The sequence below is a fragment of the Notothenia coriiceps genome, unplaced genomic scaffold, assembly GCF_000735185.1.
Source record: "Notothenia coriiceps isolate Sejong01 unplaced genomic scaffold, NC01 NC01_scaffold00004495, whole genome shotgun sequence".
NCBI lineage: Eukaryota > Metazoa > Chordata > Actinopteri > Perciformes > Nototheniidae > Notothenia > Notothenia coriiceps.
The window spans coordinates 683,190-708,340 of record NW_011337196.1 but is presented as its reverse complement, the minus strand read 5'-3'; the positions used below and the strand labels follow the sequence as shown (position 1 = coordinate 708,340).

At 39.6% G+C, this 25,151-nt stretch overlaps 1 protein-coding gene across 1 annotated transcript; it reads left to right on the top strand.

Moving 5' to 3' along the window:
- The first annotated feature begins 4,286 nt into the window (after positions 1–4,286).
- On the top strand, positions 4,287–24,843 carry LOC104942437 (epidermal growth factor receptor). Its single transcript, XM_010767656.1, has 7 exons — positions 4,287–4,517; positions 22,308–22,459; positions 23,256–23,442; positions 23,553–23,687; positions 23,825–23,896; positions 24,200–24,318; positions 24,688–24,843. The coding sequence occupies exons 1-7, from the start codon at positions 4,442–4,444 to the stop codon at positions 24,841–24,843; spliced, it is 897 nt and encodes a 298-aa protein (XP_010765958.1). The 5' UTR covers positions 4,287–4,441.
- Positions 24,844–25,151: the final 308 nt, after the last annotated feature.

Below are 25,151 nucleotides of genomic sequence, written 5' to 3'. Positions count from 1 at the left end.
TCGCCACTCTATAGGCATAGGGTCGCATGAAATATCAAAGCTGTCACCGTTGTCCTGCAAAATATCATTTAAAAAAGGACATTTATAACTGTATATGATTGTTATAATGATTGGTGCATACATTGGTACGTCCTATTGTTTCTTTTGGTTGGATTTTGTAAACATGTTAAAGGGTGTTTAATCTTTATTTTTAGACATGGCATGCCACCAAAATGCCTTTTTTATATAAATGTTGCTGAAAGATCTTTGAAACCTAAACACAAAAACCTTCAGGGAATCATTCACATTACTCATAACTGTGAACAAGGTGTTCCATGTTATGAAACAGGATGTGACTGGTTGAAAAGTTGAGAAAGGGATTCCTATTGGATTAAAACAGGTTCATTCATTTACTCTGAGGTGTTTACTGTGTAACCCAATGGGCTGCCATGGAGACCACATGCTCTGGCAAGTGGAGATGGCTCTGAGCCAAAGACCAGGGGCCTCCGCAGGAAACGGTGAAACAGAGCAAAAATATATGCACATGTTTTATCGTTCTTACAAGGAAGATACATCAAAGTGTACGCTTGCTCACTATCACATAACAACAATCCACTCATCCATTTATATATTTACCTTCACTATAAGTTTAGATGAAAGAGCATTTCCTTTAGGGGTGCAGATGGTGGGATACTCTTACTGGCTCCACTAATTAAACCTAATTAATTGGTACTGGACAGTTTGTTCTAATCCCCTCAGGGTTTTCTGCAATATTGGTATAAACACAATACAGAAAGCTATTAAAGCTTTTCATGGACTCAGTCACATCTAATATACATTTTATCTCACATGTCAGAGATTAAGCAGCCATGATACATGACTTTTTTTCCATTTCATTTCATTATATTAGGCAGCAGTATCACTCATCATAACCTACAGTTTGGTAGATTTGCATTAATGGTCTGTCATTTTTTCAGGTGTTTTTACATTTTGTATTATTTGGGCAATAATTAAACACTTGTTTAAATGCATTGCATAAACAAAACAAACAACAACACTGAAAAATAAAGCACAATCTTTATATTAACATGAGGTATTTGTAGTATGGTTCATTTTATTAAAAAGTTATATTATAGTTTTCTCCTGTGCTTTCTCCTTTGTCTTGTTTTGTCCGGACTGTAAAACATTTATGATCAATTGTTGCGTGAAAACAGCCGTATAAATATAGATTGTATTGTTAAAACATTTAGTAGAAAAAAACATAAAAAGTATCCACACGGCTTTTAGCTCACAAACATGTTCCTTTTAAAAAACAAATATATAACAATGTCCAAGCCTATTGTCTTGTCTGACATTCATTTTGCATATTTTATAATTATCTCCTGAAACCCATCTATAGTGTGATGTCTGCTTGGGTTGATGCAGCAGATGGTATGCCTATGAGTGACAGTAAATCCTATATGATCCCATATGTTTCCAGCTTCTGCAGCTCATCTTTACAGTACAAGACAATCATAAATGAGCATGTTGTTAGTGGGGGTTGGTGCTTCTCAGTGAATGTTTTTCCCAAAAATATACTTAGATGTTGCTGATCCATCTGGGCCCTTTCATGCAGATCAGACTTTAGACATTATGAAAAGGAGTTGCTCCCCCCACATCACAGTCCCATAACCTTTCTGCCTCACCGCACCACTTAATAAGATTCCTCGTGTAAACATTATCCTCCTATTGTTAAGCATTACCTGTGCCTCAAATATGAACTGCATTGATTCACATGTATTTAAAATGTCCCTTCAGGTACATAATACCAGTATATTATGCACATAAGAGATGAAAAATGTGAAAATATTGCAAGGTGGGACATGCATTTACTTTGCCAGCCAGTAGCTGTCATATCTCCTCTCGTTCTTTCACACACTTTCTTCTTCTCTCACTTCTTTTCATCTTACTCTCTCTCTTTTGAATCCCCAGCAGTCTGGCTATTATTCTGTGTTTGTTTAGTGTTTCTGCAAGGATGACAGATATCTGTGGTGTAAGGCTTTGGATGGATGGTGACATGAAACACCGGATGTCTTCCTTTCTAACTGTGGAACATTTCATAATTGAGACGTTGAACAGCGGTGTAGAAACTGTTATAGAGAAGCCAAGGTGATTTCTTAACCTTTTTTTTTCCTTTAACAAGTCTCCATTGTGGCTCAGTACGAAGTGAACCTTGGCTCCAAAACATTTAAACCAACCCATTTATTAGAAAAGTAAAGCACACATTTGATTTTCAATAAAAGTAAAATTGCAATATTTGACCTCTTTATGAGACTTGGAAAAAGCATAACCTTGTGAAGGGAATAACTTTGTAATTCAATGGAGCTCCTTCAGTTATCATTTCCCCCCTGACTTAGCAAAATGACAAAGGCCATGGATTTATTTTTCTGTTTTCCAATGACAGTGCTTGGACCATTTACACTGGCAGTTGCATCACATCCACATCTCACTGAAAATAGCTTTATGTGCCGTCTCCTGTGAAACGTTAGCCTCACATTAAGTAATTTCTCCTCGAGGAAAATGGTCATAATTTCACCCAACACAATAACCCCTTCCTCCAACAGTACAACCAAAGACGATTTGCTGAGCCATTAGGCCGCAGTAATGAAATAAACACCAGTGTGAGAAATGATTTCTATCACTCCTGTCCCCATAGAGTCTGATCTGTGTACAACAACAAACACATTTAAGCAGCTTCACATCCAATTAGACTCGACTCTCATTAGACGGACACTCTGTCAACGGTCTAGACATTTGGTCCATTCAACTCCATGACATTAATACTGAGGGCTGTCTTTCATATATGCACATTAACAAATAAAGAAACGTTAAAGGGTTATTTTTAGCGTCTTGAGCTTTGCCTTTATGGGTCAGATTTAATGAAACATCCAGAAGTCAGCTTTGACGTCAAAGATGAGTCATCCTTTTTTAAAATAACTTTCTATAATAAGGTTTTCACCTAAAATAGATCGATCAACACTTACATTAGATTCATTTGTGTATGTACAAATCCAACAAATAGTAAATATGTGTCTGCAAAATGTACTTACATCTTCAGGTCTGTGGATACACTCTTTGATAACGCTCAGCCTCTGTGTCATTCCGAGTGCTTCATCTCGCATCCTTAGTGGTAATTTTAGATTTGTTGTTGTTGTTTCTTCAGGCCTTACGGTACATAGACTCGACCATCTTTCATTGTTTGAGAAAGATCAAATAGGTATGCTATGTGATATTTCAACATCACATAGCAGGAAAAGTGGAATTACAATATTAAAAATGACTCCACTCTATTTGCTTCTTCCAGTATCATGATATTGTGCATTCCCACTCACAGGCTTAATGACTTTCTGGGACACTTACTGAGCCACCATTAATGTTATTAGTTAAACTCATGCTTTTCCTGTTATAACAAATCAAATTGTCTGCTGCGAAGGAGGCCTACTGAATTTGTAGTTAGTGCAACATTTCATACATATGCTAAAGAGGCAAAGTCAAATTAAAATATGATTCCCTAAACAAATTGCATGTAAGCCTATAGGGCATTTTCTTGTTCTTAAAGCTAGTATTCACCATTTTCATGTTCTTAAAGCTAGTATTCACTGACTCTGGGTACAATAAGTAGTGTCAAAGTCATAGTACTGTTCAATATGTAAGTATATGGACGGATAAGTAATAGGAAGTTCCTAACACAGAAATATGATCTCTCCATACATGGTTTGTCCGCTAGAGAGATTTTTTATAATTATCATGTATTTATTTAATTTTAATCGCTCAGTACTTGTCTTGGTCATAATTTTAATGTTTGTGTTTTTATATAAAAGAATATATTGGCTGAGAAATCTGATATCAGAATTGAAAAAATAACAAAAACAGTGAGAGGTCAGAACAAAAAAATATATATGTGTATGGTTTTTCTTTGGGTTAAAAAGTTGGATAGAGTGTGTTTTTTTTACTGTATGTAAGTTGAATATTTTCAAGGAAACAGACCATTGTATTCACTATACACTCCCCAGAATTTGGAAATGACAGCATATAGCATAATGATACCTGTAATTTTTGGCATGTTTGGTCCTCACTTTACCTTTTAATTATGTGTACTTTTATATACAGCAGACTATTCACGAAAGTAGTGATTACACCAAACCAGTGTTTCTAGTTTCTGAAATCATCCACTGTGCCTCTACCTGAGGCGCATCTATCCTCCCTCTTGCTGACGTCAGAGCTGCCAGTAGTTTGTCCCCGCTGCACGAGCCCGGACTGCTGGAGATAATCTGCGAGGAGGAGGAGCTGTCAAAGTTTCCCAGTGAAGGAAAAGTCTCTTAAGGATAAAAAACACCTAAAGATTTTTCAGTTTTGATAAAGCGGAATATCGCCTGTTGTTGGCATGGAATGACACCTTGTGACCGGGAGCTTCAGAAACACGATGGCAAGCCGTTTGGTGAAGTGGATCATTCTCACCTCTGTCTGCTTAGGCTGCTGTGCTCTGACGGAAAGGAAAGGTATGTCGGGGAGCCGTTACAACATTTACGTGGCTGGGTTGTAACGCTAAGCTTTCGTTTTTGTCTTAGCTTTCCATAAATCTCAGCGAAGTCTGCTCCAAAAGCCGCAGACAAACTTGATCCAGCGTGGTAGGAAAAGTTTCTGACCGTCTCGCTGTTCAGCCTGTGACCTGGTAAAAGTTACACGGAGACTCTAAAAAGTGTTCAGTGTCAACGTGGGATGGTTGTTATTGATTAGGAATCAGTCATAGTGGTTTCCAGGAAAGTTGTGTTTTTGTTGGCGAATTAGTGCAGAAGTGCGCAAATACGCATCCCGTGTGAAATAAAGAGATCCAATTGCGCAGAAATGTTCACCACAACCATGAAGATGATGCTCCAAGGAGGGGATGTGCAATATAAAAATATACTGGTGTACTTATTTCTTCCCTTTGTTTTCTCTTTTTTTGTAATATCTTTGATATCACGGTGAGCAGTGGAGTGTGAGCACTTTATGATGACTTTGGCCTACTTACGGGCAAAAATAGAATACAAATAGAACAATTCTGTCACCTTGAAAAACACACTAATAACTGATTCCTCCTCTAACTTTGTATTACATACACAACCTCCATATATGTTCTCATATGCTTTCCCCTCTGTAGCCTCATTGGTTCTCAAATGTGTTTTTAATTCCTACATTTTGAGCATGCTCTTAAATAACAAATCAAACTGGGGCATGTGCCCAGTTTGCATCTGGTCCTAGGAGGAAATTAGATCAAAATGTGAAGACAGCCACTGTACTGTGTCCTAGTTGCAAAGATGATATAAAGCAGAGAGAGTCTGGGCAGTGTGGAGTGAGGCTGCTGAAAGTATGAAAACAAGTGCTGAAGTAGCAGGAACAGGTTCTTGCTCCGCTTATATTAGTGCTCTATTTTGGCCTTGAAGTAAAGGTCATATAAATCTTATTATTTTGAATGACATGCCATTGTTTTGACTGCTACTCCAATGCTTTCTTCCTACACTGTCTTTTAGTAGCTTACGTTTCATTTGTGAAATGAACACCTCACTTTAGACCGTGGTGAGATTTGTCTGGAAAAATAATCCTGCCAGTGGTAAAATGAAATGTTAAAGTGAGATTCACGACCTAATTTAAGTAAATATATGTATATTCCAGATGTAGTTTGAGCCACTCAGACCCCATGAAGGCCAGATGTTAGTGGAGAAAGTGAGCAGAAGTATCACTTTACCCCCTAATGACTCTGACTTCCTATTCTCATGAATCATCATTGTCCACACTCATTGCACCGTTGTTCCTCCTTATACGCAGATAAGCTCAGAGTGTTTGTTGCCAGCAGCGCACATGCAAGTTGCATCTTTCCTGTCTGCTCCAACAAGTCACAGCCAGCGCTGGTTTTCAGACAACCATAACAAATCAAAATTGTTTGTGAGCCAAAAAGACAGAGTCCCTAAATATTTCTGGGCCTCTAAACAAACTAAACGGAGCACATTTCACGCTGCAGCAAGTCTCTCACAGTTAATAAGGATTTAAAATCTTTGTTAGACCTGAGAAGATCAGAAATGAGCAGCTGTGGTGATAGTTATGGTATGCAGTGCAATTTGGTTTAATTACTTTTCATTTTCATTTCCAGGAAAATGTGAGGTCCGCCATATGGTCTGACAGTTTTAGCTGTTGTTATTGTTGTTGTTTTTGTTTTTGGCCAAGGGCTAACACAGATGTTCTATGTGGCACACAGTGTATTCCTAGCACGCAGTGTCTATAATAGTCAAAACTTTATGGGAACAAGATGTCAAACTCCTTCTTACCTTCTTTATGCCAAATGCTTTGATATGTGGAGTTTTTCACATCTTGATAAACACAAGTGACACATGTCTTAATGTTTTTATTAATTAAAGAAAGAGCAGCTGGAGTCTTGCACAATGGGTTCATGTTGTTGTGCCATCCAGTTTGCAGTTGGCTTAGCCGTTAACTCAAAATTAAACCCAGTATGTCAGAGTTTCTTTGTGAGAAAGTCTCTTTTCAAAGGATAGACATTTAGAGATTAGCTTTTTTACCAAATGTCAATTATATTTTGAAAGAGCTTTTCTTACTTTTCTTACAGAACCTGGAAATTCAGATTTCATTTAGTCTCTGTCTATTTAACTGGGGGGCTGACCATATCTTTTTGAGATTTGTATGCATATCTGTTAAAACACAGTAATATTTGTTAATGAATAACTACTCGATGTGAAGAAATGTTGCCCTAATGGAGATAAGGCAACTTTTACTTTGAAAATCAGATATATTATTTTCCTGTATGGGAGTATAATAAAGGATTACTCATGCTGAATAAACCTGTCTGTGTGTCAGCTGTAAATCCACCTAGATTAAAAATATAAAGAATATGTTTCGTTTTCTTGAAATGTAAAGCAATTCAAATGGTACAGTAGATGAGGTGCCATAATATACCACTGCCTTTCGGTCTCCAAAATGTCAAATCTTAAGAAAGAAAAACAGAATTGCTCAAAGACTGAGATAATCTAAAATGGTATGAAAGATTTTTTTACTAAGCCTTAAGAAGAAGGATAATTTTCTCAGCCCACAAAGGAGTATGTAATCCATCGACTCATCCTAAAATCACCAAACTGGGAGATACATGGTTTTCAGGGATGGACGACTGTTGTCCTGGATCTTTATTAGAAGAGCCTGCTTGACTTAAGAAGTGTTTGTGTTGCTAGGAAGCCGAGAACATCTGGTCAGCTGTTTACACCGAGAAATGGCAAAAGATTGTCAAGTCTAGAAAAACTCAAAATGGATCATGAGTGAAAAAAACCAACCCTTGGTGCATTTTGTTCTGCAGATGTTCTCTTGTGTATTTTGAGTGAAATCTGTTGTTGTGTTATCATTGTAGACTGCATGTAAACAGTGTGAGGATGGAAAACTAGACAAGTGTCGCAAGAGTTACTATTGGGGAGGTTTTTGCAGTAATTTATGACAGTTGACTAAGTATTAAAAAGCAGCTGTATCCAATGATATCACAACATATATCAAAGATGCCCAAAGGTATTGAATGATAGATTTAAACGATTAAAATTGACAGATTGACCTAACGCAAGGTCACTTAGCCCACCCCTTTTTTCAGTTGTGGGTTAGGGGAGGACATTAAGGCCTTTTGGAAATTGAATTAGAGACTTGCTAATGCACCTGACAGTTGTTCCCACAGGAAGCGCACCTGACGGCCCTCTGGTCAGTGAACCTGTCATGGCCTTGTGGCTTCTGTGGGAGTCAGATAGGACCTGCTGAATAAAAGAAAAGCTGCTTGTCCCGCGCTCAGTTTATTAACTGTCATCATCTGTGGGGAGGTTGTAAATAATGCCCACGGTTTCACCCTTAGCCAACCACAAGTAATAACTGTGGTGATTTATTTCCCAGATGAAATGTTAAACGCTCTCGGAATCAATCAAACTCCCCCTGTTTGAGACTGTAGCTGTACTGAAGAGGGGATGATTACATTTTTTCACCTCCAATTTTTGTTCTACCTTTCAGTTTTGATTGTTTCTTTTCTAAGCTGCCAAAGTAGAGCCACAGATATGAGGTAAACCTGCCGAGAGCCGCTCTAACTGGGCTATGAGTGAACCTGTGAAAGATCAAACTAATCTCAGGGGCATGTTGACGGCTAAATCCTTAATCCTTAATGCGAGGCTCCCCGGATCGCTTTGGGTACAGGATAAACCTGATTAAATATCAATATGCCTTTTTCTGAGTTAATGGGTTATTCAAGTTCTCCACAAAATGAGATTGAAAGATAATACATGTAGGAAACGTGAAGTCCGGCTCCATCAGTTCTGCATTGAAATGTGCTTGCACACCTGCAAAAGTGGAGCTGAATCATGATAAAATATCACTCCTGCAGTGCATTTCAGCATCCTGAGTAAGTGCTTTCCCCTCTGTGTTGTGTAGGGATCTAACAAGCCAGCTTTTCTCATCAGTCATCAGTTCTTTTCCATCATTTTCCAGAAAACATACCTTTTCTTTTCATTACAGCCCACTCTCTGGGATTAGATGGATGTCTGTAGTTGTGAAATATATGTTATGATCCTGTGTAATCCTAGAACCTCTAGTCTGCGTTTCAGGGTCCTGAGTGGGCCTTACACTATACTTGCTGCTGCGTCTTTGTTTTATTCGTCTGATGACCTTCCCAGACTTCCCTCTGCTGCTCCCATTGTTGGAAGTATTGCTTTTCGGTGTCGACCATAGGAGCTGGAGGATCATTTCTTGTCTCCCTCACTCCTAGCTTTGATAAACTCCACCATGTCTGAGTAGTAGAGATTTAAGGGAACTTCTAGTGAGGCGTGGATTCTGGTTTCACTCTGGGACAATAGTGCCTCTGTACAGGCAGGTTATCTGGCAGAACTGATACTTTTGTAGAGCAGGTGAAATCTGTGCCATGCAGCAGACGCACCCGAGGCTAGACGTGCATGTCATTGAGAGGAAACAGAAGTGAAGCAGCTTTTGTTCTTCTTCTTACTTTTAACCGTAAAGACACATCTGAATACAGTAAATCTATTGTGTCGCATTAAAAACAAGCAGTTACTGCACCTGTGTAGGGATTAATTATTTGTCTGGTTTCACTATTGTTCAGTCTAAACAAACCACAGACAGTACCGTTTTATTCTAATGTCTGCTACTGTATGAATGTTTAATAAGTCAGGAAATGCTGCCTGCTACATCGCTGATTTTAATTATTGAAACATCTTCTTTGGCCTTATGTTAAAAGTAAACAGGGGTTATTATGTTATAGCCACAGCTTTTAAAATCCATTCTGTAGTTTGTATACATCCACTGAGAACCAGCATGGAATAAGTAAGTGAATGTGGTTACTCATTGAACAGATTTTGCGTCCTTTGTTTGTACACGGCAACAAAGAGATCCGCTGCATTTATGGCCTTTCCATGATCCACTGGCTGTGCATGGAATCGGCAGTGGAAAGAGACCCAGGAATTCACATTGGAAAAAAAAGCCTTCTGCTATCTTCCCATCTCATCTGATGAAGTGTTGTGTTAAAAGGAAAATGAGGCCACAGCTCCAAATCAGTTATTATGCCGGTCAATGTATGTCTGAGTGCTACAGGTTTTATAAGTTAGGTGGTGTTGACGAGTATTGAAAGTTTTGTATGATTTCATTCTTTTGGAAAGCAAGGAGTGTCTCTAAATGCTACTGTCGAATCGGAAAAGAATAAAACAACATAAGCTCACAGTGAATTGATAACCACGGAAACATAGTGTTGGAACAAATGCATAAATGGCTTTTCGCGCAATATAGTTTAAATATATGTATATACTGTATTTCTGTTTGGTAGATGTTTGCACACCATTTGCGTTTATTTATGTTGTAAGTAAATTACTTTATTTTCATGTGTTTGACAAGGCAGTTTTTAAATGTGTCCTGTCAGGCTGCAGCTGCTGAAACAGCAGGTCAGCTGAACTAGTGGAGGTAAAGATGGAAAGTGGGCACCAAACATGTTTCCATCCCAGATCCTCTCAGCTTGAATGAAAACCCTCGCTTTGACTTGCTCATGAGAAATGTGCAGCTCAGTGCAGTTTAGACTGTGAACAGGCCCTTTTCCCTTTAAAGATAAATAAGGCTTTGAACAGTATTCGTATTCAGCACTGAGCTCTATGGGTCTTTGTGTCACAATGCAAATGTGAGAGATGTCAATGAGATAGACAGGGGTGGTGCACAGATTAAAGGAAGAATCACAGCGAGGGGAGAAAAAACAGGAAATTCGAGGATACACAAACAAACACCAGAAAGACGGGGTGATATCTTTGACTTTAATATTCGTGCCCTCCCTAAATCGCTCATCAAACAGGCCTCAGTCTGGTCTTTCTAGTCGGTGTTGCTTCACTTTAGCAGTTAAATCGGGGATCAGAGTCTCTCAACATTATCCCAAAAAGCTTCTGTAGGTGTGGCACCTTCTCTAATGGCCTGAGGGCCATTCTGAGGAGCAGTGTTTCAAACAGTGCGCGCCCAAAAGAGGAATCCCCTACAGGGAAAGGAACAATAGCTTCACAAACAAATCTCCATCGCAGAATATTTCAGAAGAAAGCATTGGTTTAAGGGTGGGGGCTGAACTCTGAAACGTGCTTCCCTTTAGTATTTAGCCTCTTCCTGTGTGGTCCATTAGCTTAGTAAACTAAATGGAGCATTTTAAACTGTGACTCACTGTTTGTGGCTTGGACTTCTGGTGCATTATGGTTCATTTATGCCTTTTTTTCTTTTTTTAAATGAATACCTGCGTTTTTTAAAAGCTTTTGCGATGGAGATACAGGATGTTTAATTTGTAATCCCTTTTGTAGTGTAAAGAGAGAGGGGGGCTTCCTGCCTCACATCCTGGTTAAAAGGATGTTGTAGGTCTTTAACCTGAGGGATTATTTTCCATTAGTTTGTATTGGCTGTGGTCTAGTATATTGCTTTAAGGTTTACCTTTTTTTCCACACTCATACCTGTAAACAATGGAAAGCACAGGGCTGATTCAAAGACTCAGGGTTATGTTAACATAAATTAATTTATAGAATACATAATTACGTATGCCTTTCGGTAACCCTAATTAGTCTTCTCTGACAGTTTTCATAGCTCGACTACTTATGAAAAGTATGTTTTCTTTGCCAATGTTATTAAAGGCATTACATGCTTCATTACAAAAGTGTGGTTGAGTGTGAATCAAGACGTACAGTATGTGCATTTCCAGTACTAAAAATATATGATTTGTGGTCCTCATATGCTTTATCCTCTGCAAGTAATATAACAAACAACCTCAGGAATTCTCTAACTTTTTATCTTGCTTCTATCTTGCTTAATGCTAGCCCTTAGATGCGTGCATTAAGGGAATAATAGCTTATTAGCTTCCGAATTTGATTTGCACTGAAGCACATAGGGAAATCACAGAAAATACTTTCTCACAAGCAAAGTAAACATCTACAGACATGTTGAATCACTTGTTACCTGATTCCTGTGTTGCCTCCAGGTTTCTTCCAGTCTAGACCCTCTGTCACATTTTTGAATGGGCCTGGTATTGACAAGTTGCAGAGTGAAAAGCTAATACTCAACTTACAGTGTGCCTATTGTCGTATATCTAGTTTTCCCAACAAGAGTGTCTTATACAGAATAAAAGTTAATAAAGTCAAAAAAGTGCATGGTGGGTAGGTGTCCAAATTGGTTAAAAAGACAACAGGCATGACTCACAAACTGAAAAGCTTTTCCTAAAGAAAAAGGAAAGTGAGTGAGACTAATTAATTCTCATACAGCTCCTGTGGCTCACATTTAGACCAAACTTGAATGGATGTCTCTTTCTCAGCAAAAACCCAAAGTCTATGGACAAAAGGTTCTTTATTCGGGTCTTTGTTGTCTCATTTGACAGAGGCTTATCTGTCTTCCATGACCTTAACTTGCCGTGTAGACATGACTTTACAGCCCTGTGTCAACAATGAGGAGAAAGGCATCCCTGTATGCTAAGCAATATGAAGGCTGCTAGCGTAGGATAATCTGTTTAGCTGTTTAGGAGCGTTACATTGGATCAAGGCATATAATCCTAGACACAAAAAAACAAACGTTGAATATCAAGACTAAGACATCTGCAGCCATGCGTATGGCTGCACTTAGACAACCTAATTCTTTAAAATACAAACATCAACAATCTCGATGATAATACCAACATGCTAGCAGGAATAATGTTTACCATGCTAATCTTAGTTTAGCATTTTAGCACATACACATTTGATCATAGACACAAAACACATACAGCTGAGGCTGATGGGACTTTTGTTATTTTGTAGGCATTTGGTCACAAAAAGTATTTGACATATGGCCTGAATTTAAAACATATAGATTCCCAAAGGTATTACAAGTCATCATTCTGGGAAACATGAAAATCACCATAACATGTAATAGTTTTTGAGAAATTTCAGTCGGGATCAACATTTTGGACAAACTGACCAAATGACATTACCATCTTCACAGCTATGCTCCTCTAAAAAGGCTAAATCAGGTATTTTTTATATGCCTACATGTTTGTCTCAAAGCTACAAGAAGTCATTAACAAAGAGGACTCAAACAAGTTATCACATAGACCAGTTGAGTACACCGACAAGCAAATACCAGACGTGCCTCCTTGTGACATAGCTGTCTGTATTACGACGATGATGATGATGATGATGATGATGATAGGGCTGCTGGCAGACATTGTGGTGGGGTGTGTTAGAAAAACAAAAGAAGATGTCAGCCCTTCTCTCACCATGGTTCCAGTATTTTACAAGCCGACATCACCTCTCAGGGATTTCATCAGCATTGTAAAACGTATTTCATTTTAGCCATTTAACGATGAGATGATAGGGTAATACTTTAGTGGTGGCAAGGCTCAGCTTCAGAGTCGAAGTGATTTGTTTAACTCCCGGAGCTCTAAAACATAATATGCTTTAGTTACAACACAGCATCTTCTGTACCACCTTTTCTAATTGCCTAAGTTTCAACAACACCAATGCTTCATTGAGCTCAGAATTAATTTCCTGGTGGGACTTTGAGCGGAACATCTTCATTACCACATGTTTTCATAATTGAGGCCAGAGGCCTGTAAAAAGGAGGAACTCGGCTTGCTTCACTTGCAATGTTTCCCTCCATAAAAAAAGGTGGAACTGACCTTGTTATTGCAAGATTAACCACTAAACAATTATTGAAGGCCATATTATAAGTATATTCCCATGCACTGCATCATATTTCAGCCCCATGACACTTAAAGCACCGCTGATAAATGATCAATATCTGCTACTCTTCTTCCATTTACATAACAAACCACTTCAGCCTGATAGCCGTGTAGCACGGTGGAGAATGCGTTCCTTGGTAGAAATACCCTGGAGTGTATAGTTGGACTCATGCCAGGCAATAAGGATTAGCCCCCCCCCCCTCAGCCCTGCAGTGTGTCCACTACATCAACAACCTCTTCCTGAGCTGATTAGAAGGCTGTCTGAGATATTTTAAAATGAATGCACTTGTTTAGATTTAATCCGACTATTATTTTGATAATCAGGCACCCATATGATTTACAAGAGATTAAAAATACTCAAAATGTAATTGGGTTTTTGGGTCAAAGGCCTTGTAAACAACCCAATGAACTGGATTTTGTTAAGCAGTCAAGAAGGCAGTATTTTAAATATGCACGTTAGACTGGCAGGTGATATTCTGTATTTTATTCTGTAGAGTATTCTGGCTTGGTAAGTCAGCATTTTGTATACTCCTTCTATGTTCTGATATCTTGTGCTTCCCAGTAATAAAGTCATCTGAACTGCCAGAGATTTATTCTAGGTTATAAATACTTGGCACCTGATGGTGAAAACCATCAGAAATGAAATCCGGGATTTGTGACTGGAAACACCGTTACATCTGTTTAGCTCTTTGTACGTGATAAAAAAAACATCCCAGCACATGGTCCATTTAGGAGCTTTTCTGGAGCGTTTGATCGTCTTCCTCAGCACAAATAGTTTTCCCAGTTAACATGGAATACATCCTTAAAGTTCCCAGGAAAAGGGAAACCCATATCCCTTTTGCTGGGACTTTTTTGTTGATGTTGGCTTTAGAGTAGAGATGGAGATCTCAATCGTATAACATAACCTCTTTAGGCGATGGAGTGTGCCAAGCAGTTAGAAGACTCAGGACTTTTAGCTTAAAAGTAACTATTGAAAGTATATTTTTGACATTGGAAACTGTAGTTGACAAAGCAATCTTACAGCAGTGATAGAGAGATTTTGTGAAATGATCTGCAGTGCCAAAACAGCTCAATGGATCTTGTGATGGCATTTTTGCCAACACAATTGTTTAGGTTGCACATGTGTATACAAACAAACAGGTTTCACCAAATATAGGATATATATCGCATTAAAGAGGGAAGTATTTGATAATACTATTTACTTGGAAGCTGACCGATTCTCCGATCCTTCTCTAGGTTGGACATTGGATCACTGTAATGCTGGAAAGGTTTTGTATCTTGGCCCAAACACCGATTGTCCACTCTCTGGAGTAGCCATGAGAGTTCATACACGGTGATTCTGAGCCAGGGTTCTCGTGTTTAACAGTGTAGCTGATAGCGAGAAAAGAGTCTGCCAAGTCTGATGCCTTTGATGACTGATGCAAAGCAGTCAGGCCTTACGCTGTGCAAAAGACCCTCTGTGTCTCTGCAGTGAGGGGGCGGCCTTGAAACAACCGCCCTCCTCAGTCATAATCATCTTAAACAAGCTAACGCATTGTTTCTGGGCTTTGTTAACCCTGTGCGATGTGCTATTTTTTGTCAGGAACAGGATAACGCCCCGCACGTTGACAATGGATGAAATCTGAGCCGTGGGCTTGTGGGAGAGGTGTTTGATGAAAAACTACGACCATTCTCTGTCAGTTGTTGCTGCTCACACTATTTCAGTGAAGATGGTTTTGGAGATGCTGTGAAGATTTGATCGGAGCACTGTTGGGCCCCAAGCCCTTGGCAGAAGAACCGCATTGCATTTCAAGCATTGTAGTTTGATGTGTCACCAGGAAGATGCAGCTTAATTCTTAGGAGCTTTCCTGGGCAAATTAAATTGGTCATGCTTTTGGCGAGTACAACGCAACATGTAACAAAATACCCTTTCAGAGTGTTGAAAATCACGAGCGCTCCTCTGCTGTCCAAAGCAATTCCCCAAGCTCTGTTTGTCCCTGACTCTTGCCCTCTGAGGAAGAAACTACTCATCAGTGGATTTAGGGGCCTGCTGATGTGTACACCAGAGGTTGAAATGGTGAGTAAGGCCTGAGCAACAGAGTTACGCTTACTAATGCAAACCCCAGGGCTTTTGTAGAATATTCCTTTTATGGCTTCTCTGTCTGTGAACACTCCAGCGGGGCAGAGTGGCTGGAGACGTGACTAAGGCAGTAACAGAGTTGTTGGCAGGCAACGCTGCGAAACAGCGGTTAGATCCACACAGAAATGAGCCTGTCAGCAATGGGGCTAAAATAAGAAACCCTTAAGAAGAAAGGGTGTTTCAAGGAGTCTCTATCTCTTTCTGTTTAGACGGATGGGGAGTCCAGCGAGTGAGAGTTATCTGTCCACTCTGTCGATGAGCTCCAATGCAGATCTGCTGCTATGAACTGGGGACGATTAAACTAACCGGGGATTCCCGAATCACAGCTGCTTTCTCCTGCTGGAATGATGTGTGAAATGTGTGGGTTCTTTAGCTTGTGGTTGTTGTTTTTCTTTCTCTCTTCCTGCGCTCTTCTTCTCCAGGCATGGCTTAGTGCCGGTCGGTCGTCGGGGGGGGGGGGGGGGGGGGCGGTTGGGCAGTGAGCAGTGAGTGAGCAGCAGTGTGCTGGACGCCCACTCCTTCTCCAGTCTTCCTCCCGTGCTTCCTGTGGGATTGAAGAGGAGTATGGTTTTAACAGGGAAGGAGAAAGAGGAAAGAAATGTGTGGAGGGGGGTTGTCTTGGCTAGAATGGGTTTAAATAGGGAGAATGTCTGGATTTTAAAAGAGGAAGTGGAGCATTTCGGGAGAATGGTGGGTTCATTATTGGAATTTAAATGGGGCTAGGAGAGGTTGTGTGAGTTTCGGGTAACAGGAGTGGGCTTGTTTGGTGCCTTTATGGAGACTAATGGACTTTCCAACAGGGCATGTGGGAGAATTGCCTTACTAATGATATGTATTGCTTAATTATTTGGGCCATCATATTGGGCCCCTCGTCTGTCTGTAACAGCTGGGGAGTAAAAGGAATGCAGCTGTGTATAACTAACTCCAATAAATCAACTTGGTGCCCAGTAGTTTATGCCCTTTTCAATTCATCTAAGATCATTTATGGTTTATGTATCTCTTCGGTCAGCTCTTGAGATGAATGTTCTGCGTGTTGATTATTCACAGCAGTAGCTCAAATGGTTACCAGCATGAATACAATGAAATACCGTCTGGTAAATCAGTTACTTCTTAATAAATTAATGTTTTTCTAAATTAAAGGGTTGGCTCATTGAAATGACAAAAACATGTCTCTGCTGGTGTGCAGCCATGCAGGCAGTGTTGCTTTTAGGTTTTCAGATATTTGTTTTCTGAGATCTGATCTGCCTTCAACCCAATAAAATGTAAGGTGAATGGAATAATAGTGTGAGGCTGCCAATTTAAAAAAGAAAAGCTGCAAACACGAAATTGATATATAATTATCATATTATTTATTACATCAATTTTTATATGACGTTGTGTTTCAGGAAAACTGGCCAATATAGCAGTCTCTTTTCAACTATTTATTATTACCTTTATGTTTTGTGGGAAGCTACTAAATGCTATTTCCACCAGCTTTAGCTGTGAGCTTTTTCTGTCTTTGTTAGCATATGCAGGTAACATAATTGGTTTGTCAGAACTTCTATGCTAAAAACAAGTGCCTCCAAACCCAGATGAGCATTGATAGTGACCCAAAGCAGAAAACGTGTTGGCCAGAAAACCAACATAATGAGCTGAAAGACACAAAAAGGGCTTTGAGACAATCTGAAAGATGGTAAAAAGTGATATAAATTACCCTAAGAGGACTCTTTTGTGTTTTTTCTATGTTGGTGTGTAACCACAAACTACCTTTTCTCCCTACGCATAGTCATCTGACTTTAATGTGAACAGTTTTCATCGGAAATACTTTTTACGGAATACTTTTTTCCAATGAAATGGTTTGCCTTTAACAGAAAGGTCTGTTTATTTTGTATAAGTAACAGGGACACACATTCAAAAACACGGTTTAGTTACATTTTAAGAATGTCCTTTTTAATGCTGTAAGCAGCACACACTCTATATTATCAGTCGACCATGCTCTATATTAATATAAAACTAAGAATTTAAGAGAATAACTGATATAAAAGTAAACACTGGATCAGGCTCTTAAAAGAGGCATTATAATGGACTGATTTGTGTTCCTTAGGGTCTAAGAAATGCTGATCGCAGTTTGCAGGAGTGTGAGTATACATGGATGTATTCCTGTGTTTGTGCAGAACCTAAATCCACAGTTTCCTCATGCTGAGGCGGAGTAAACATTGTGATGGGCCCAGCCACAGGTATCTGGAGTGTCTCACTGACCGTCGGAGAGTGCTCTTCAGGAGGAGAGAGTAAACATTAGCCTTTTTGCTCTTTATTGGTCACTTTGTTGAGGTTTTAACAGACCTAACTTCAGTGACTGTGCTCAGACTCAGGCAGGCGCAGTGAGCATCGTCGCAGAAGCTGAACTGTTTACAGGACATGTGACATATTCTCTGGGATGCTTCGTTTGCTTGTGTTCTACAGCTGGCCGCCCCGGTGTTTTGTCCCCTTTGTGAGGGAAAAGGTCAGTGACGTTCATACATCAAGTGTGAAGCTTTAACACCCCCCTTGCCACAGTTTGACCAACAGACGGACCCTGTGTCCCACATCTACATCTCATTTAGTAAAACCACAAACCACTCCATACTCTCCTTTTCCCTTTCCTCCTAACACTTCAGTTATTCTTCTAAAATTGTACATGAAGTTGGATTTAGACTGTCCTCCTCCCGTGGAGACGACAATCAGCTGCCATCTGGTTCAGCATCGCGGGGTAGCCGTCTGAAACTGACCCTTTGCAAAGACCAACTTCCTGTGAGGTCAAAGGGACTTGTGTTGATGCATTCACTGAGGATAGGGAGGGAAATGGGGAGGGGGGGTATCCTCTATTTCTTACTGGCCCCTTTTCTGAGGCCCCAAGATGTTTTCTCTAAGGGATTGATGCATCTCCCACGCAAAGGAAGATAGCGTTTCCCCTGTACAGAGAGCAGGATATCAGGGAATTTGATGTCAAACTACAAAGTGTGTTTATAAGAATATAAGTACATACCAGCAAATACTGCACATACTGTCTACTTCTGCTGCTGGCTTTCCCTTTATATGACATTTGATTCCTCATCCCCTCCTGAGCCGTTGCCAGAAATTCTAAGAGTTTGAGCTGAATGCACAGCAAGAATCCAGGGAGTGGATTTTGTTCCCTCTTCATTCCCAAATAGTGAGCTTTGAGAGATTTATGCCTCCCTGAAATCTGGAGTTCTGGAAATTTGAGTAACCCCAAGAGCACCCCAAATTCAAACTGAGGCCAATAAAAGCAGAATTTGTATACCCCCCCCTCTTATCAGCATCCTCTAACCATAAATACAGAGAGGATATGAGGGGGTTAACCATAAATTACCTTCTAAATAAGGGAATTAATCTTGGCATCAATTTGTTATCAGCGGAGGAACACTGCAGATTGAGTTACATAAGAGACTTTGCCGTAATGCTGTTGGCTTGGAGATAGAAAGAAACAAGTCATGTCAGTTAGCATTGTAACTTCCCTTTAATTATGTATAAGTTTCCAGATAATGTAATTATCAGACTCTGGACACAGCGTAACTGAATTGCAGGTAGCAAATGAGAGGAAGCGAACGCGGCAGAACCATCTCTGCTGTCTGTAAAAGGTTATAAAGCATGATGGTTTACAAGTATAGTCTCAGTGTACGAAAGGAAACCATTAGAAGTTTTTGCTGTATCCTTGGAAAGTTTGGTTTGCATTTGTGGCCGATCAGTATTTCCAGAAAACGACAAAGCATCATCCAAACATGTATGAGACTCCACATTTTGTATTAATATTTATATTACCATAGGTTGGTTTTCGTATTGATATCGTACATCTGATCTTACCATATTTAGTTAACGTGTCTCAAATATTTACTTTTATTCGTCCGTGTGAGTTTGGTTTATTACCTTGCTTCACTTGCTTTTCCCCTTTTCTCTGTCTTATATGTTTTTTATAGCATCAAAGTCGAAAGACAATACGTTTTTTACATTTAAAGATTGGTGCAAACATTGCCTACATGATTAATACAATGGTTATAATAATACTGTTACTATTATGTTCAACAAAAGTAAAGGTTAAACAACATTAAAAATTATTTTGTAAGATTCGAGTAGGATAATTACTCCTTAGCCTCCAGCTCCTGGGAAAAAAACTGGTTTGACTTGCAATCAGTAGCATGGGAATTCTCAATTTCAGTGCGGTATTTGAGTGTAAACCTAAATAATTTGCACATTTTCTCACATTAATGACTTAGCAGGTCTCTTTTTCTGTAGTTGTGCAGATCATATAGCCTCAAGAAACAAATATCTACCCACACACCCTTGACTTCCAACACTAGTCCCCATGTAAACATGAAAATAGTGATATGCGGCCGCACATTTCAACAAGCTTAGATGACTAATCATCTGGTTTATCAAGTCTTTTGTTTAGCTCTGACTGGTGGCTGATCAGCGCAGTGTAATCCAGAGAATATTTTGTTCTCCTCAGAGAGTTGCACACATGCCTTTACACACACCCACACACACTCATGCCTACATTACTAAAGAAGAGATATAACAGACCTGCCACTCCTTGCTCCTAGAGTAACCTCCTGGACATTTTGTGACGAAAATACAGCTGGCAAAAGTTAAGCAATCCCTCATTAGTCTTTGTCACAGTATCAGTTACGTCACTGCAGGCCCTACCCTTTGCATTTAAGCACATTGGCAACAGTAAGCTCAGCTGTGTTTCTGTGAATTTCATGAGTCAAAATTTAATGAGGTGTTATGGAAAAAAACATTTACAGTAACTTCCATTCAGCACATTATTTTAATCACAGGTGTCTCAACTTTGCGAAAGGTGCTTTGCAAGTTATGCAACCTTTTATGACACATATATCTCCGATACTGTATATGAGAGTCGATTAAAGGCAGTGTTGTTAAAAGAAAATTAAAGTCCATCTAGAACCATGAAGCCATCTTTAGGTAATAACTGCCAAGTAGCTTCTACCTGACCTTGTTTCGTTCTCAAGGGTTTGCAGCCTGATGAGGAAGTAAGTTTGTGGTCTTTTACCACCTGCAACCAAGTAATGAAATCAAAGTGGACAGAGGAGAATGTTTACTGTGGCTTTATACTGCGCCTTGCTTGAGCAATCAACTGTTCTTTTTTCTTCCTTGTGCACCACACAAGTCTGAACCTCTGCTTGAGGAAGGTTGTTGAACCTTTACTCACCTGCAGCTTTTATGGCTCTTCATAAATATTAACAGAACAGACAGGAAGCAGCTTGGAAGATGTCCATAGATACTGATATGTACATGTATTATGGTGATACAACGCACTTATTAACCATTATCAGCATCCTTATTAGCAGACTGTCATTCAGAATGTCCAAATCAGGTTGATTCATATTCACAGCTTCACACTCATGACAACCTTTTTGTTTATTACAGTATGTTTTCTCGTTCTGTGTAATAATTAGGGTGCTAATTACATCTCACATTGCTCCTCTAATTAAAACGGTCAGCTTGCCTTTGCTAGTCTGCCTCGGTTGCCGTGGCGTTCGGCTGCTGGACTGCAGGGTTCCTGCCAGGGAGATCCCTCAGGGACAAACTAATGAGGAGGAAGAAGAGGCAGGGCGGGAGACAGATGTTTGTTTTTTCATTTTCACTGATTAAGTGCAACATTGATGTTGTTTTGTGTGAATTCAAAACAACAACATGAGAAAAATGCACCTTGGAAGAGGAGAAGCCAAGAAATAGTCTTCAGATACTAGTTTGACTGAGCTAAAAGATGATGTTATGTCGTTTTTTTTTCAATTGGCAAATCAGAAAACACATCAGTGCATCTAAGCTAACTGTTATGTACAGTTTGGGAAGGTGCGTTTCACAGTTTGGAGAACATGTTTGCCTTTCTTTGCAGTCAAGAGCAGACACGTTGTGGAATGTGACCCGAGAGAAATTACACCAGCACCACTATTTTCTAATAAACAGAAGGACAAATATTTTCCTATTTCCCATCTATTGCTTAACCCATAATACTTAAAAAATAAAAAAAGCAATTATATGCCTATTATGTGTATGTCTGCATGCATGAGTGCATGTGTTTATTGGAGGGGCGTCGCCCAGCTGACTCTTTGTTTTACACCAGTCAGAACCTGTCTGACCAGCTCAGACTCCTGAACAGAGGAAGACGAGTTTCTGTCTTAATACATGCATTTATCATTCTAAAGACTGCAGGAGGAAAAGAAGCCTCTTGTGTGTGTCCTGCACTTATCAAATATACTGTCTTCCTTATCCAAACACTTTATTGCATAAGGCCAGATTATCAGCCTACAATTGTTTTCCTGTGAATATCTGTATGGCTTTGTTGTTATTGGCACTGAAAGTTTAAGAAGGTGCATGGATCAGCATTTGTTTTAAGCCTTAAATTGTTATAGAGTCATTTATAGGACTTGCCCTAAAATCAGATATGCAAAAGACACGGCTGAAGGCCGTTATCAATTATGGGATTTAGAGAGCTAGAATTCCCCCAACTCACATCTCATGGAATCTGTTACACACCAAATAATTTCTCTGAAATGACACAATAGGCCCGGAGATGCTGGTCGCAGTGGTTGTTTTAACTGGCCACATAGAAGTGGAAATCTCCCGTCCTTTGCCAGTATAAATACAGCCAACTCACTTTGACTCATGAGCCAGAACTGGCTTTGTTAGTGAGATTTGATTCCTATTGTAGATGAAACCCAGAACGGTTATTTTCACATGAAAGTTAGCCAAGTTCTGACTGTGCAGACCAAACACACAAACAGAAACACACACTGAGACAGTCATACATTGAGCCAGGGTGTTACATAAGCAGTGCTTGTGTGACTTTGTGGATGATTTACAACCATTTTGTATCTGTTTCAAGAATAATTTGTATAAATCTAACAAATTCCCACTTGTTTTTGTCTTTTCCTGCAGTATGCCAAGGCATCACAAATCGTTTAAACCTCCTGGGTTCCAAAGAGGACCACTACCTGAACATGGTGAAGACTTACAGCAACTGCACTGTCGTCTTGGAAAACCTGGAGATCACCCACATGGAGGGTCACCATAACCTGTCCTTTCTCATGGTAAAGCCTGTACTCTGTTAGCAGTGGAGGCTAAACAGGCACATAACAGATGGGAGAAGTTTCCTATCATCTCTTTGGTGGTCTTAATCCAGTTTGAAAGACAATTTATCCTGTATCTTTGCAGGCTGCTCACTGCTCTTATCGCTTCAGTACAGATAATTAAAATCAGTGGAAAGTAAGTCCGCAGTGACAGATTATTCAGTGTGTTCATGACGCTGTGAACACTGTACTGGCAAGGGACTAGCACACTCACATACAAGCTTACACACACAAAGCTTACAGTCAGCAGATATCATGCAGTAGTCCCAATGCTCCCTAGTAGGGAAGGGGCTTCCTGCTCACTTTTTTAAATCCTATTTTTGTCGACCCAATTTTTTGTTTGATACATTTCTCAGATCAGAGAAGCTTTGAATCAATAAAATGCTGTTTTGCTGATAGTCACATCAATTTCCTTTACACTCACTGCAATAAGTGTTAGTAAAATTGACTTATTTCCTGGCACTCTTTGCCCTAGGTTTTGACTATTAAGCTACATACATACTGCTCTAAACTGCTCATCGATTCAATAAAACTAAATGTAGTTTCATGCGTACACTTGTAATAAATGTATTTCACCATTATTTTGGATGACCAATTGTTCCATATTGTTTTGTAAGGTTGATAAGAATACAGGAAATAGCATTCACCAAGGTTCAGTTTTTAACTTTTATTTTTCATTCTATGCTTGGGGAACCCTTGACTTTGCAATTTAGCTACTTCAATTTTCAACAAGGTTCCCATTTGTATTTCTCCACAGTCAATTGAAGAAGTGGGCGGCTATGTGCTGATAGCCCTCAACACAGCGGAGGAGATTCCTCTGCAGAATCTGCGCATCATTCGCGGTCATTCGCTCTACGAGGGATCGTTTGGCCTCGCTGTTCTTTCCAATTATGACAAGGTTACCGGTAACGCCACCAAGACGCTTCTTCTCACCAGCCTCACAGGTCAGTACACCTCTCCATTGCTTTAGTCCTCTTAAACAGAATTACTGTAAAAATATCAATCAAATAAATTCTGTATTTTTATCAAATTAACGTGGCATTTTCTTTTGTAGAAATTCTTAAAGGAGGTGTAAAGTTTTTGTATAACCAGCCCTGCAATCTGGAAACGATAAAGTGGTATGACATTGTCAACGGTGATAACAAACCCAAAATGGTGCTGCCATCGGACATCAGCCCTTCTTATTGTAGTAAGTAAAACATTCACAGCGCAGGGCAAAAGACTGCACAGAAATGTGTTACATGAAATTATTTGTATATTATTAAACAAGTTGAAGGATGTGAGGTTCACATTTTAAACACTTTCTTGTGGTTTGCTTTTATAAAGGCAAAAACAGATGCGACTCAAGCTGCCTTAATGGCTCATGCTGGGCACCCGGTATACAAAACTGTCAGACGTGTGAGTATCATTTTGTGATTTATTTACCCTAGAAAAAACATGTTTGGTGAGGTGAATCACTACAAACTGTTTCCCATGTTTCTATACTCTACTTTTGAGAAACACTGAGTCTTAATGATTTATATTACTTGGTCATTTATTAAAATGTTTCCTGCAAACCAACAACACCAAGTAGGAACACGTTAGCTAACGTTCTCTATTGTTTTAGCCATAACTTGTACATGCAGAATGTCAACATCAAACATAAATAGAAGAACACTTGCTACACGTAATTCCAATGACTGTGTCCTGTTTTATTTCCAGTCACAAAGCTGAACTGTGCAGAGCAGTGCTCTAAGAGATGCAAAGGACCTTCCCCCGGAGACTGCTGTAATGAGCATTGTGCTGCGGGCTGCACAGGACCGCGGCCCAACGACTGTCTGGTGAGAGAAAGACACCTTCAAATGGGGCACAAGCGTAATGATATCATAAAGGACATTGGGAAGATACAAACTTAAACAACAAAATAGTGTCTTTAATACCCCTGCAATTAATCTGGATGAGAGACGTTCAACCAAACAAAGCCCTCACTCATCTGTTTTTATGATCACACATATTGTTATTGGTTCCAATACCAACGAGACACATAACTGCTGATTAAATCTTTCATTTGGCAGTGCCTCGAGTCTGCTCTCTCTCTCTGTGTGCAGCTCTGAGGATTAAGATGTGGCTGTGGAGGAATGCAGTGTTATCATTAGAGAGAGGCTCTGTTATGGTCCCTGTGTACTGGATGACTCTTGTTTGTGCTGCAGGCCTGTCGGGACTTCCAGGACGATGGGGTGTGTAAAGACTCCTGCCCAGGCCTCATGCGCTACGACCCCAACCTGCACCAGCTGGTACCCAACCCACATGGGAAGTACAACTTTGGGGCCACCTGCGTCAAGAGCTGCCCACGTAAGATTGGATAAACAGAGAAAATGCATTACATCAATGCACACAATGTACAACAATATTTTGTATTACTGCCGATTTTAATTCCATATTTTATTCCTTCTTATTCCCTTCCATTGCAATGAAAATACTGTTATAGTGTACTATATTTTTTATTATTTAAAATATTTTTTATTTGTGTTTTTAATTATTCTTTTTATGCACCACGACACCAAGTCAAATTCCTCGTACGTGTAAACCTACCTGGTAATAAACCTGATTCTGATTCTACGGAGCCCTAGAGGGTTCATAGAGAGAAAAATTAATAAAACGAGGCCACGTTTTA